This window comes from Puntigrus tetrazona, chromosome 7 (assembly GCF_018831695.1).
Source record: "Puntigrus tetrazona isolate hp1 chromosome 7, ASM1883169v1, whole genome shotgun sequence".
Taxonomy (NCBI): Eukaryota; Metazoa; Chordata; class Actinopteri; order Cypriniformes; family Cyprinidae; genus Puntigrus; species Puntigrus tetrazona.
Window position 1 is genome coordinate 19,443,724 of NC_056705.1, and position 13,440 is coordinate 19,457,163.

Here is a 13,440-nt window from a genome sequence, read left to right on the forward strand (position 1 = left end):
AATTTAACAAGCCTTTCCTCGGGTGCTGGAAGACTGTTATGGCGGAGATTAATTGTGGGGTGAAGAGTTGCAGTCACTCTCCACACACTGCGGCTGATGGATCGTCACTACATTAACGACCGGGCTGTCGACAAGCCTGTAAATTCATCATGAATGCAATTACTAATATGTATTTGTTTCTTCTCTATCATTTATGGTCTATTTAAAGCCTGTATGTCAGTGTTCCTTGACGTGAAAGTGTACTTAACGCCTAGGCCAAATGTACTGTGCCAGTTTCATTTGTACTCACGACAGATTTCATTTATGGATAACTGCCTAATTAGCTTGGAGTTGATCTCATCTTAACGTTCTACAACAATGCCGCCTTTCGTTTTCGTTCTACCAAGCGGTCAGCTCCAACAACCGCTAACACCATCGGATGATATTTGATAGTACATTTAATCTGCGGTTTGAATAACTTTTCCTCCCGTGGAAGCCGCTAAAGCTGTTTTCGATCAGGTGTTTTTCAGCAATGCGATATGCCATCAACGACGCAAACAGGCAACCAGTAAACAGGCTTAGCTGGTGTTAATAGATGATATCTGAAATTGGGCCACCGGCTCAGAATAGATAAGGACACACTGATGACTTGGTTCTCAGGCCGAAGAAAATATTTTTAGTGAACTTCTTAGAGGAGTAGGTTATAAGTTTCTTCAATGTAAGGAAAGATTATTCTTTAAAAAATTATTTCATTGTGTGAAATAATTTCAGTGTGGTTTTTATGTTTTCACCCAGCTCAGCTGGAGGTACTAATCGCTGTTTCTGTTTCCTCTGTTTCAGGCATGACGGACTATTTTGCGAAACCGATCTCTAAATGAACTGGAGCAAAACTGTGGCGTAAAGCGCAATGAAGACACAGTCAGACGTTCACTGGTGATTGGAGCTGGGTAAGAAACAAGAACCAGTGCTTTTATTTACCAACATGAAATTGGAAACCAGTGACTGTACTTGTTTTTTTATTTTGTATTTGGTTATGTTGGAAACATTGATTTGATGAAAAGTACAGTAATATTGTGAAATGTCATTACAGTTTAAAATAATGTATTTTTTTCATTACAAAGCTTAATTCAAGCTGTTACTGAACTGGAGCCATTTCTTCAGCCTTCAGTGTCACGTAATCCTTCTGAAATTGTCCTGCTTTGTTGAATTGGTGCTTATAAACATTTCTTATTATCGGTGTTGAAAACAGTTCTGACAGGATTCAGGATCCTTTAAATAGAAAGTTTCAAAGAACGGCATTTATTTGAAATGGAAATCTTTTGTAACTTTATAAATGTCTTAACTGTTACTTTTGATCAATTTAATGTCACTTTTGATCAATTTATTTCTTACAAAAAAATGTTTCTTTGTTTTAATAGACAATGCTTCATTTACATATTACAGATCAAAGCTACATAACAAGGCACTTTGCATAAATGAAGTACAGGTGGATTTAGCTGTGAGTCAGTGGAGAAAATGACTTTTAAACCTCCTCATTAGTCAGTCAGTACTACGGTTATATTATTAGGTGTGTGTAAATGGGACAGTGTGGTCTGATTTAAGTTTAAGCCTCATATCTTGTCAAATCATCCATGCAAGACTTTTACGAATGTCGTTCTGTCTTGTTTTACACGCTCCATCTGACTCTAGCTTGATCTGATGATCAGCCTCTTTCCACCCATAAAGCCCATTCACGCTGACAGATTAAATCACTGGAGGTTGCAGTCTCTGTGCTGATGGATGCAATATCCAGTCTTCATTCCCATTCGTAGTCACCAACGTTGCGTTGCATCACATCTGGTTAGGATAAGTATAATAGGGACTGCAGTATGTTTGCTAGTGCTGTTTATGTGTCTGTGTACGATGGTGGTGGGGGGGTTATAATGGCCCTGTCAGATGGTTTGCTTCTCCTGTCTTCATTTTACGAGAAGTGTTTAATCCCCCCGTTGGCCGTAAGATCGTAAGCTTTTTGGTAATATAACAGCTCTAATCCCCTGACTGCTGATGAATTGGATGAGGGGCATTACCTTCAAAGCAATTTCTCTGTTCACCCACTGCAGGAAGAGATATGACTATAAACACGGGTTCACATACCACTGACCAGTCATTTTGATTTTTGTTTTGCTTTATTTTGTTTTCTATATTTTGATTTTTAATAGATTATGATCAAATTATGTTAGAATATGTGCAATGGACTGATTCTGGGAATATCTGTAATAATATTTAATAAATTCTGTATGAGTAATTTCTGGTGACCCCAATTTTGTAATATAGTCTGTGTACTAAGAGTAAATAAAGGGAATAGCATTTTTTTAAGCTATCTTAAATCTTCTGAAATCTCTCTCCTATCATTCTTCGTGGATTATACTCTACTCTTTCCAGCTGTCTTTAGTGCTACTTCTAGATATGCTGTGGTTAATTGCATTCATGTAAAAGCCAAAGTTGTTTTTCCTGGGCCTTCACAGCGCTGTTGATAGAACAGGTGTGTTGATTAGATCATGAATCGCAGCCAGAAGGAGGTCTTTGCAACATCTGCTCTTTGATCATCTTGCCATTTGCATCTTAGTGGGAGAGTAAGCACTGCACCTCAGTCTAATATCAGATCAAACTTGCAAAAAGGTTCAGTTCTAGCGCATCTGGGTTTGAGCCTTACGCTCCTCATATTCACCAAAACGAAGGCTAATTTTCAGTCTTGACCACGGTTACTGTGCGCTTGTTTGTTCATGTGTGCGTGTCCTCTGTAACTGCCGTTTTGTTGATACGGGAGTTCTCCCCTACTCTTTTTCTAATGAGAATTAGACTAAATTACTTCCAGTGCATTATTATTAGCCTGTCAACTGTGCTTATTATGGGCTGCATCTGTTACACAGGGGGGAATCCCTGTGATGTCCCTCTGGCAATATCTTTTTCACTAATGAGCCTAATAATGTGGCTGTTTCACACCGGAAACAGAGGGAATTGGTGTGTTTTTGTTTCATTGGTTTACTTTTTTCATTTATACGCACCCATCCTTTAGCTTCCAGGTCTGGCATCAGTAATAAGCTGCTTTTGAAGCTGCTGATTGCCCTTGATTCATCCCCGGGCTGATCAGCAGTTCAGAGGAGTGGGAATGTTCAGAGTTTAGTTAGATCTGATACACCTGAGCTCATACACATGACTCACTTCTCAGTGTTGCCCAGAGGGCAACACTTCTCCTTGGCTTTGGACTTGTACTATTTTTGCTGTTGTTGGCGGGTCAGTCCCTATCCTCAACTAGAAGAAGCATGCACCACTTGATCCTGACCATTGTGCCATAAAGTAACTTTAGCAGTGAAGTTTTCAAGATTTTTACATATATTGTAATAATACTGCAATATTTCTCATTTTACAGTGTAAGCACACTTAAATTTCCAAAATTAGATTCACATTTAAAGACTTAATAAATATTATTGTACGAGATTCATGAGTGTATTATATTACGAAATGGTTCTGCACCTCTGATGCAATTTTATTGAAAATTTTCAGCAAACCATAGCCCTGTAAATGTGCAAAAATGAAATACAATGTTAAAGGGTATAGTAAAGTTTATTTGTAGCTGTAGTTGATATGAGAACCATACAATTCTTTTAGTTTCTTTGTTGAATGAACTTCTGTCAGCCATTGAATGCTAAGTTGGGTCACCGTGATCTAGGGTAGGGTTCTGACCGCAAATTTAGCCAGTGATTTCTGTTATGCTAACAATTTTGTGCAGCTGTTTGCATGCAGTTGGCAAAAGGCCATCTACGGTTCCAGCCAGCCAATGAGTAATAAAAGACTTCAACATGGCCGTAACTGCCCTTCTGAATCTTGCTCTTCTTTACCAGAAGCCACATTGTAAATGATCAAAATCTTGCCTCGAGAGACTTGTTTCCTTCCTGTGTTTGGCTTGAGATGTACAAGCCAGCACAAAGGCTCATATTTGAGGTATTCTGTGATTAATATGTAGTGTAATGGAGCAGGAAATCCTTTTCCCTGTGGCATTTCAAAATGTGGTTGGAAACCATTTAACCCTTATTAGATTTCCTTAAATAGGTCTCAGATTCTCTATCTGTTTCCTTCACTGCCAAACCATTGTCACAAAACGTTTTAGGTTTGACAGAAGTTTCCTAGTGGATTAAACATGCACATTAGTTAATACCCTGTGGTTACATTTGTCACTTTGTTTGGCAAGATTTTCTTAATTTTAAAGCCAATATTTAAGGCTTTTATTCTCTTTAGTAGAATCGATTGTGATTACCGTAGCTCACACATTATAAGCTGTACCATATTTAAAACAAATAAAAAAAAAAAAATCAATGGGGCTGGGGCTCCGGCTCCTCTCAGCATTGTCTGGAGTTGCATGAAGAGCCCGTGGCGGGCCTGAGTGGGGAGGACAGGCGTGCAGTCTCGGGAGCAGGTCTGTGTAGGTTGTGGTGACAAATGAGCTGAAAGCTTGGTATTCATTGCACCCAGCTCTCCTGTGCCAGCCCTGTCCTCTCTTCACTGACAGCCTTTCATGTGTCAACAATACCTCCCACTGTTCCCTGAGCTCAAGGTGCCAGCAAAGGACAGCAGCCTGTGAAGGTGTGGCCTAGGGCTGGGCAGGAGGACTGTGTATATGTTGTGTGGTCATAGACGTATTAACCTTTCTTTTAAACGTATCAACGTTTCTTTTAAGCCCAGGTAGATCAGTGGGGTTGATTGCTTGATGTTATTTACACAGTATTGTATTGTATTGTATTGTATTGTGGAAATAGAGAGTGGTACGTGTGCCAAACAGATCAGGAGAATTAAGGTTTTTGGTATTAAGGAAGGGGTATTCATGGTTATAAATACCTAAACATGCACATGCTAGTGTTTACAGGCACACAAATAATGTTTTATATCAGCTTGGTGGTTCATTCAGATATGAAAGCTTTCATGTAAACACCTCAGTTGATCTGAATGGATTTTTTGATTGAATTGAAAGAGGTGGTTTAGACCTGTAATAATTTGGTCAAAAGGAAAAAGTAAGCGTGCAAACGGCTGAATGAGCCGAATGAGTTTTACATGTGTTTTGTGCCATACAAATATGCATATGTTTATTTACGTCTGGTAGATAAGATTGAAAATGTAATAAATATTTGCCAAAAATTGTACTCGCGGTGGCTCCAGTGACCTTGTGGGTAGCAACAATACATGTGTAGAAATGTGATGCAGTTGTAAACAAATATGTGAATCCCATTGCAGCTTTTAGGGTTCATATAAAGAGATGTTTCAGTATGGATTCAGAATTGATGTAAGTTAGATGTATGTGCTTGAAAATTGTAATTTTCTAGTAGAGTGACTTTTGAGTCTTGTTAACTCAGATGTTACATCATGTTCAGCTGCCTTTGCAATATTTTCCGACTAATGGCAATAGATTTTAATTCTTTTTTGAATGAGCAGTTATGTTGATTAATTATGCTATGAGATGCAGTGACATAAGATTATAGCTATACAGCTGTGTTTGGATTGACCAGGGCAGCTGTGGGTGTTGAGGTCCTGATCCAGGTAGCAGGAAACAACTGAAGATGTGGTGAATTAGATGAAAGAGCAGCTCATGAATCAGCATAAATCTGGCGTGTTCAGCGCCAGGTCGTCTCTGTGACTGAGACGGAGCTAAGCACAGTCTGATGGGGAGCGCTCTACCGAGATGGATGTGCTTGTTTTGAATTCAGTTTTCGAGAGCACTGCGGTTTAATAAGTCAGCTGATCCCTGCTTTCCTCATAGGAGCTGAAGCTGTAGCTGTGGGGACAGCAGCACATTGTTAAACCGCATTCATCCCTGACTCCTATTACCAGCCGTAAGCCTCTCTACGAAAAGCCATTTTCTTAAATCTAGCATGGTATGATGCTCCCTAGGATGTAGTGTGCTCTTCCTTTAAGTCCGCTGTGCCACTTGTTCAGAGAAGGGATTACATCCGTGTTCCTCCTGTTTTTAGTTTGATCTCTGGATTATACAGAGCTCTGCCATATCTCCTGCATATTAGTGGATTTGAATGCAAATTATCCTTGTACACAGATGCACCCTGCACTGCGGTGGGCCGCCTGATCCAGATGCTCCGTCAGTGAGGCTTGATCAGGTGCTCCACGTTAGGATTCAGATGGCACTTTCCGTGCATGTCCCTGAATCTCAGAGTAACGGCATCTGAACTCAGCCTGCGAAAGCCACAAAGATCAAATTATTTATAGCCTCTGCAAACGAGATGAGCTGCTTATCTTTCACGGTGCAGTCAGACACCGCTCTCCTCCGCATGCTTTGAAAAGTCGACGTGGGGAAGACGAAGTAAAGGGGGGAGAGATTAGAAAGAGATGGAGCGCAGGTCTGTGAAACAAGTGCAAACTCTGCAAAGAGGATTTAACGAGAAGATTGGAAGAAAGAATGATTCACTTGCCCTGATCTTCCGTAGCAGTGAATGTGTATGAAATCAGGTTTCCACCTAATACATATGTAGGGCATGCTAAAGGCGTATTCGTATCGCCACCATTCATCATCCCTGGGTCCTTTGCGCTCAGTTTGTTAAATATGGAGTGTTTGGCACTATGTGGCACTTTGTTTGGGTTGATGGATTGATGCGTTTTCGTTCTCCGTTGACCTTAGCTTTAGATTCACAGTGGTGTGGACTGCTAATGATGGCACTGGCGTGTTGTCCATGCCAAACCCAGCACAGTAATTAGCTGTAGTGAGAGGCAGTGCTGTTCTACTTATTGATTTTTATTCTTTGCGAGGAAGATAACATGCCAAAGAGAGAAGAGATGATATGAGGCAGAGGCTGCTGATTCACGTTATGAGATACGTTTACAAAGTTAATGCAATTCTTTCTGTAGTATAGAAACCGCAGAACAGAATATGATTTATGAAAAGTAAAAAATGTTTTTACTGTTTTCTTTGACTATTGTAAACTGTTCGTACTAGTATTTCTATATTTTCTTATGCAGGTTTTGAGCTATCGTATTAAAAATGATGAATTAAAAAGCCAAAATGAGACTAAAGTTTCCCAAGTTTGGTAAAACAAAAAATTTACTAAAGCACAACAAAATTACTAAAACCTGAACTTAAATTTAAAATGAAAACTTAATGTATGAAAAACAATTCTAATTCAAAATAAATGCTATAATAGTATAAATAATTTGAACATAAAATAAGTAACATGCAAAAATAAATGTTCCTGTTTTAGTAAATCCAAAAATGGCCTCCATTGTGTTTTGTTTTTTGGTCAAATGCTACGTTATTCCCCTAAAGATAAATATGCTTTTTCTCTGCTGCTATGAATTTTAGAAGCAATATGCAAAACAGCGTATGCAGTCACCCAGACAGATATTGAATTTCTCTAATGCTGCGTTTGATTATTTATGCAGAGGGAAAAATATTGATTAGACCTTTTCAACTCTGATTAATTCCATGTAGGTATGCATAAAATTTCCTCTGACTGGATTACTGATTACTCGACATCTTAAATCTGAAATGTCACTTGTGTATTGTGGCGAGTATAAATATGTAATTGCATGCTTGCCTGTTATTTCTGATCGGCCAATGAGTCTTTCATAGAACACGTTTTAATGTACGTTTGTGTGTTTATGTGTTATAGGTAAGCAGTGATGATGCGTTGTCTGGCAGCCCGTGTCCATTACAAGACCCTGATAGTGATCTGTGCTCTACTCTCTCTGCTCACGGTCGTTTTGTGGAACAAGTGCACGAGCGAGAAAGCGCTCCGCACCCTGCCCCGACACCCCCAGCCCCCTCCCAGCCCTAAAATAGACAGCCATCCGCAGCAGCCCCAGCCCCCCGAACCTCCACCTGTGGTCGGCGGAGTGCGCTACGAAGAGATCGACTGCCTGATCAATGACGATGCCACCATTAAGGGTCGCCGAGAAGGCAGTGAGGTATACCTGCCCTTCAGCTGGATGGAGAAGTACTTTGAGGTGTATGGCAAGGTGGTACAGTACGACGGCTACGATCGATTTGAGTTTTCGCACAGTTACTCCAAAGTATACGCCCAGAGAGAGCCGTACCACCCCAGTGGAGTCTTCATGTCCTTCGAGGGGTATAACGTGGAGGTGCGTGACAGAGTCAAGTGCATCAGTGGAGTGGAAGGTGAGTTACGTGGTAATGGTTACACCTCTCTTCTGCTTAGTAAAGCTATGTTCAAAAACGAGTAAATGCAGTTTACACCTGGCGTTAACTTTGTCTTCAAACATGCATCAAAAGGGTTTGGCAAAATAATTATTAGAACGAAAAACCCTCCCCCCAAAAGAACATTTCTTTGTTCAGGATCATTTGTTTGTTTGACATTTAAAGATGTGCTTTGACATGCACATAATATTGATAAACAACAAAAATTAAATGTGTGAGCTGTGTTAAATTATGCACTTCAGCAAATATGATGCTAGAGTTGCAATATTTGTGTTGTGCTTGTTGTATTTGGTAGGTAAGGTTTCCTTGGGTTATATGGACTGCATTTTTCAGCCGCCATTGTCGTTAGTATGCATTTAGCTACCAATAAAAATGTAGTATTCTTAGCTCTGTTGGCCATTTTACAATGTTTAAATCCATTCCGCTGGTTTTTCCCTCATAATTAGAGCAGAAAATGCGAGAAAAATCAGCAGATTCTGCCTGGGACTACTCATAACTGGCTCTCCTAATGTGTCTCACAGTTACTTTCTCCCTCATCATCAAGATTCACCTAAATACATGTCACATTAAAGTAGCACTTAATTGTGGCACACTGGGAGAAGTGAGAGGCAAAGCGACCTGCCTCATTTCTAACACAACTTGTTAGTGGCCATTAATAGTCATTTAGTGCAGTCCAAGAGGAGTTTCCTGGAAGCCAGGCTCGAATGATCTACATCTGGTTCTTGGTGAGTAATGCACCCTCGATGGACTATACATTAAGCAAATGAAAGTGGGATTGATTCAGCCAAGAACTAAATCACAAGAGCTGATTTGATGACCTTAAGCGTAATAGAGAATAATTTTGCACTCAGACTTCCATGTGTCTTCTGGTGAATGTCAATGAGGAAAAGCAAAACCAAATGAAAGCAAAATGATTACCTCTTTTTGTTAAGGAACCTATATGACAAGCATTTCAAAAGGAACTCCATGACAGGAAAAAGCTGATTATTGTAGTCTCGGTTGTGTCCTTCAGAGGCGTTTTACTGTCCAGAAACTGCATTTTTCTCTCCACTGTGTCAGTGATCCATCACTGTTTCACTGCCCTGACAGATTACTTTCAACCATTTCCTGCTGGCTCACTCCTCTCTCCAACTCTCTATCTCTTTGCAAGGACCGTCCTTCAGTAGACGGGGTTAAGTGCCCTGTTTGAGCCATCACACTGATAGAGCAGAATTCTGATCCCAGTCTCACTCCAGTTCTTTGATCACATCAGACTAACACCACCATATAAAAGCTATTAAAACAAAGTTTGTGATGCTCTCTATAAAGAGAATAGAGGGTCGCTCAGTGCCATTTGCTCTTCTATATTCTTTTATAATGAGAAAAGGTAATGAAGTAATCACTTCTTAAAGAAGTATTGAAAATGAGGTCAGTCTGATCAATACTTGAGTATAAAGAATGCCTTCCAAACCACAACTTCATTACTATTCACTGAAGACCGTGCAGTGGTGCTTCACAGGATACTAATGCCAAACAAAGTGGAAGATTTTTGAAAATTAAATTTATATAAATCTTATTCAGAGTAGGCCAAATCTGTTAGTATGCATGTGCTGGCGTAATCTACGACAAGCGTGTAAACAAGGGGTCACCAAGTGCAGCAGAGAATTCACCTGCCTGGAAGCTTCAATACCTAGTAAAACCATGATTAGCTGGTTCAGGCTAGTTTGATAAAGGTTGGAGCTAAACTCTGCAGGACCAAGTCTGCTGACTCTTGGTGTAAACCAACCATTGCTCACTTCACTTGCTCAAAGAAACGCAAAGCATTCTAGAGAGCTCTGTTTAAAATGCTGAAATTCAGCACATCCAGACATGCTGGTCTGAAAAGCTTTCACTCTTTGCAAAGTCATTGATCAGCATTCAGGATTCAACCACTTTCGACTCTATTCTAGTGAAAGCTTTTAAAACATGCAGACCTTGTTTTGTGTGTGCATTCAAAGGACCCCCTTTTTTGTAGCTTTGCAAAGAGGCACATTCATACCATAATCTTTTGTGGCAGGTGGAAAAATTGGGTTGTCTGTGAGTTGAGATGAAATTCTCAATGTCTGTGGCAGCACAAAAGTAAAGGAGTTTCGTAGCAGTCCTTTACTTTTTGTTTCCTTTTCTAGCCTCTTCTCCTCCATAACCAAGAGCCAGTCCATTACTCGGAGTCTGTTTACATGGAGCTGCTCTGTGTTCTGCACGCTACAAAGAAGCTCTGTAGCAGTAATGACCGTGTAGGAATGAAGGAGCCTGTAGGGAATCATCTGAGGTTTGAAGCATTGCCTCCTCCAGTAACCATGGAAAATTAAAGCATGTGCTGCCTCAAAGCACAAGTGTAACATTTAAGAACAGGCTTGAGTCCAGTGTTTAAGGAATGTTATGGTGCTGGTGTGACCTTCTGGTGTCCGTCTGTGTTCCGAGGTAATCATTTAGCATGTATTTTTAACTGTCAAAATGATTATGCCAACAGAAAACGGCTTTGATTGCCTCAGAAGGTTTAATTCGTCATAGTAAGAAATATGGCCGGTTTTTTTCAAAGGTGTTGCACATACAAACACCCAAAACAAAGATTAATTAGAGGTTCTGTTCCCCTCGTTTTCATCCCAAGCGTCAGAGGCACAAAAACAGTGTGTTGAGCTCAGAGGTAATAACCCACATGAGCCTGCGGCAGTGTGTTAGAGCAGAGAGCCTATTATCAGAGACAGCGGACAGACTCATCAGTCTCCGCTGAAGGAGAGAGAGAGAGGGAGAGAGTATAAAAAGGAATGAAAAGGAGATGAGTACGGAGGGTGACAGTGAAAGAGAGCTCCTTTTTCCTCCTCCTTCAGTTTGAGGGATGGCGTCTCCTCCAGCAGAGGATCAGAGTGCTCTGAATAGTATCTAGGCCAGGGAGCGCCTCCACAGCGCCCATCTGCCTCCTGATGCAGGTCCCACTTAGAGCCGGCATGTGTATGTGTGCATCCTGGAAAGCGGGAAGCAGTCTCATTGGTGTGTTTGTCATCTATATTGCCTTGTTATGGCTGTGTTTAACCCTGCATGTGGCTTTTTATGTGTATGTTTGTGAATAGATCCTTTCAAACCTGCTATAAACCAGCAGTGCGGTCACAGTGTTTTTGCCTGTGGCTTGATTATTGTCATTCCCGGCTGTGGAGTAGATGAGCTGTGGTTAAAAAAAAAAAAAGATAGGGTGAATGAAAGCCTGGTGAACTGTAAATCTGAGCATTAATGTCAATGCCGAAAGGACAACTTCATACTACAGACCAAGGCTATTTGCTTGGGGGGCTTCAGTGGCTTTATCCTCCAGTGTTCACTATAGACTTTTGTATATATATATATCGGGCTAATTGAAGGTTTATATGTTTTTATTTGTCACCGTGTACTCATGATTGTGTATCTGATCTAAATTGTGTAAAAGTCATGAAACCAGAAACAAGATTATGTATAATGAATGAAGATGGCATCGGTGCAGAAACAAAGACTCTACATTAAAATCTATGAGATGTTATGAAGCGATATCAGTATAAAATGTTCTACATGCCAAAAAAACCAAGGTAAACAATCTGTATATGAACACTTGTGATTTTTGAGTTTTATGTTAATGTGCTAAGTTGCTATGTTGCTTGGCAACCAAAAAGAAACTGGAGTCTAAACGCTAATAACCTGCATTACTCACAGGAGTAATTATTTAGCAGTTTTTATGATTTCAACTATATATTGAACATATACGTTAAGTGCCGTTTTCTTTTTTTTTAATTTTAAGAGGTATTTTAGGGACATTATTTTTATTATATGCATCACTTTTTTACTTTAGGGTCCAAGACATTGTTCGATTACAGTATCAGTGTGACAATTTACCAGCTCACAATGAGAAAATGCCAGTGTTGTTGTCGTGTGTTTTGATATGTTCAGTTTGCCGCCAAAACACACAGAAACACATCATCCAGTATTCCTGACATACACTTCAATTCAAAAGGTCATTAAGTCTCTTAAGCTCACCAAGATGGCATTTATCTTATCGAAAATACATAAAAAATATATTACATTCAAAAATCTCTTCTTTCTTTTACTTTAATATATCTTAAAATATAGTTAATATTTTTGTGATGGCAAAGCCCAATTTCTAGCAGGCTTATCTTTTGCTGCTTAATATTTTCATGGAAATGTAATACTATTTTTTTTAAATCTGCAAAGAGTAAAAAGATTGTGTAACATTATTGATCAATTTATTACATCTTTGCTGAATAAAAGTATAAATTTCTTTTAAATAACAAAAGTAATAAAATTGTGAACGGTAGTGTACATGTACATTTGTTACTCTTCTCTTCAATCTCTAATCTCTCTTTACCTTGTTCCTCCCTACAGGAGTACCTTTGTCCACCCAGTGGGGCCCTCAAGGGTATTTCTATGCTATTCAGATAGCTCAGTATGGCCTGAGTCATTACAGTAAGAACCTGACAGAGCGTGCACCACACATGGAGGTGTATGACACAGCGGAGGAGAGAGACAGCAGGTCCAGTGCGTGGACTGTCCCTAAAGGCTGTTCTCTCACCAGAGTCTATGACAAGACCAGAGCCACATCAGTACGACAGTTCAGCACTCCAGGTACAGAAGCAGATATTGAACTACATGCTTTCAGTTTATTTTGTCTGGTGTTCTTTTGTTCTTTATACACTCGTTCACGTTCTGTTTTTTATTCTATATCCTCCAGATTCTTATTTTGTATGTATACTGGTTATCTCTATCTCCCATGTAAACTCTTTAGGTAGTTTTTCTTCATCCCTACCTGTTTTCTTATCTCTTCTGTGTGTTTCTATCAGCATCTTTGCGTAGCCCCTTACAGTCCTGCTCCAATGGGCATGCACATAAACACCCTCAAAACGTCAAAACTCTACTAACAGTGCCTCATACACTACCACTGAAAGATTTGCAGTTGGTATTACTTTTATTCAGAAAAGCGTTATTAAATTATTAATAAAAGCAATCATAAATATTGGTTTATACACTTTATTTTGCGGTGTACTTGTTTCAGTATCATTATACATTTAAGTACTGAGTAATACTAATTAAGTACATGTATTTACTACATGGTAAGGATTAGGTTTTGGCTTAGGGTTTCTTTCATGTAATTATGCATCATTTCATTATATATTAGTAAGTGCATAACATGTCTAACATGTCCCCTATTATGGATTTTTGAAAATGACCTTTCATGCAGTCTATAACACTGCTCTGAGTGATTGGAAACGTCCTGC

General features: G+C 39.6%; 1 protein-coding gene across 2 annotated transcripts in view; it reads left to right on the top strand.

Moving 5' to 3' along the window:
- Window positions 1-13,440, top strand: part of glceb (glucuronic acid epimerase b) — a 39,035-nt gene that overhangs the window by 20,173 nt on the left and 5,422 nt on the right. The window contains exons 1-4 of one of the 2 annotated variants that reach the window (XM_043245216.1): window positions 601-697; window positions 820-926; window positions 7,626-8,131; window positions 12,551-12,790. In XM_043245216.1, coding sequence (XP_043101151.1) covers window positions 7,636-8,131; window positions 12,551-12,790 — 736 coding nt within the window. In that variant the 5' untranslated portion in view covers window positions 601-697; window positions 820-926; window positions 7,626-7,635. Of the gene's footprint in view, window positions 1-600; window positions 698-819; window positions 927-7,625; window positions 8,132-12,550; window positions 12,791-13,440 lie in introns of those variants that run through there. The other variant, XM_043245215.1, reaches the window with a different exon arrangement.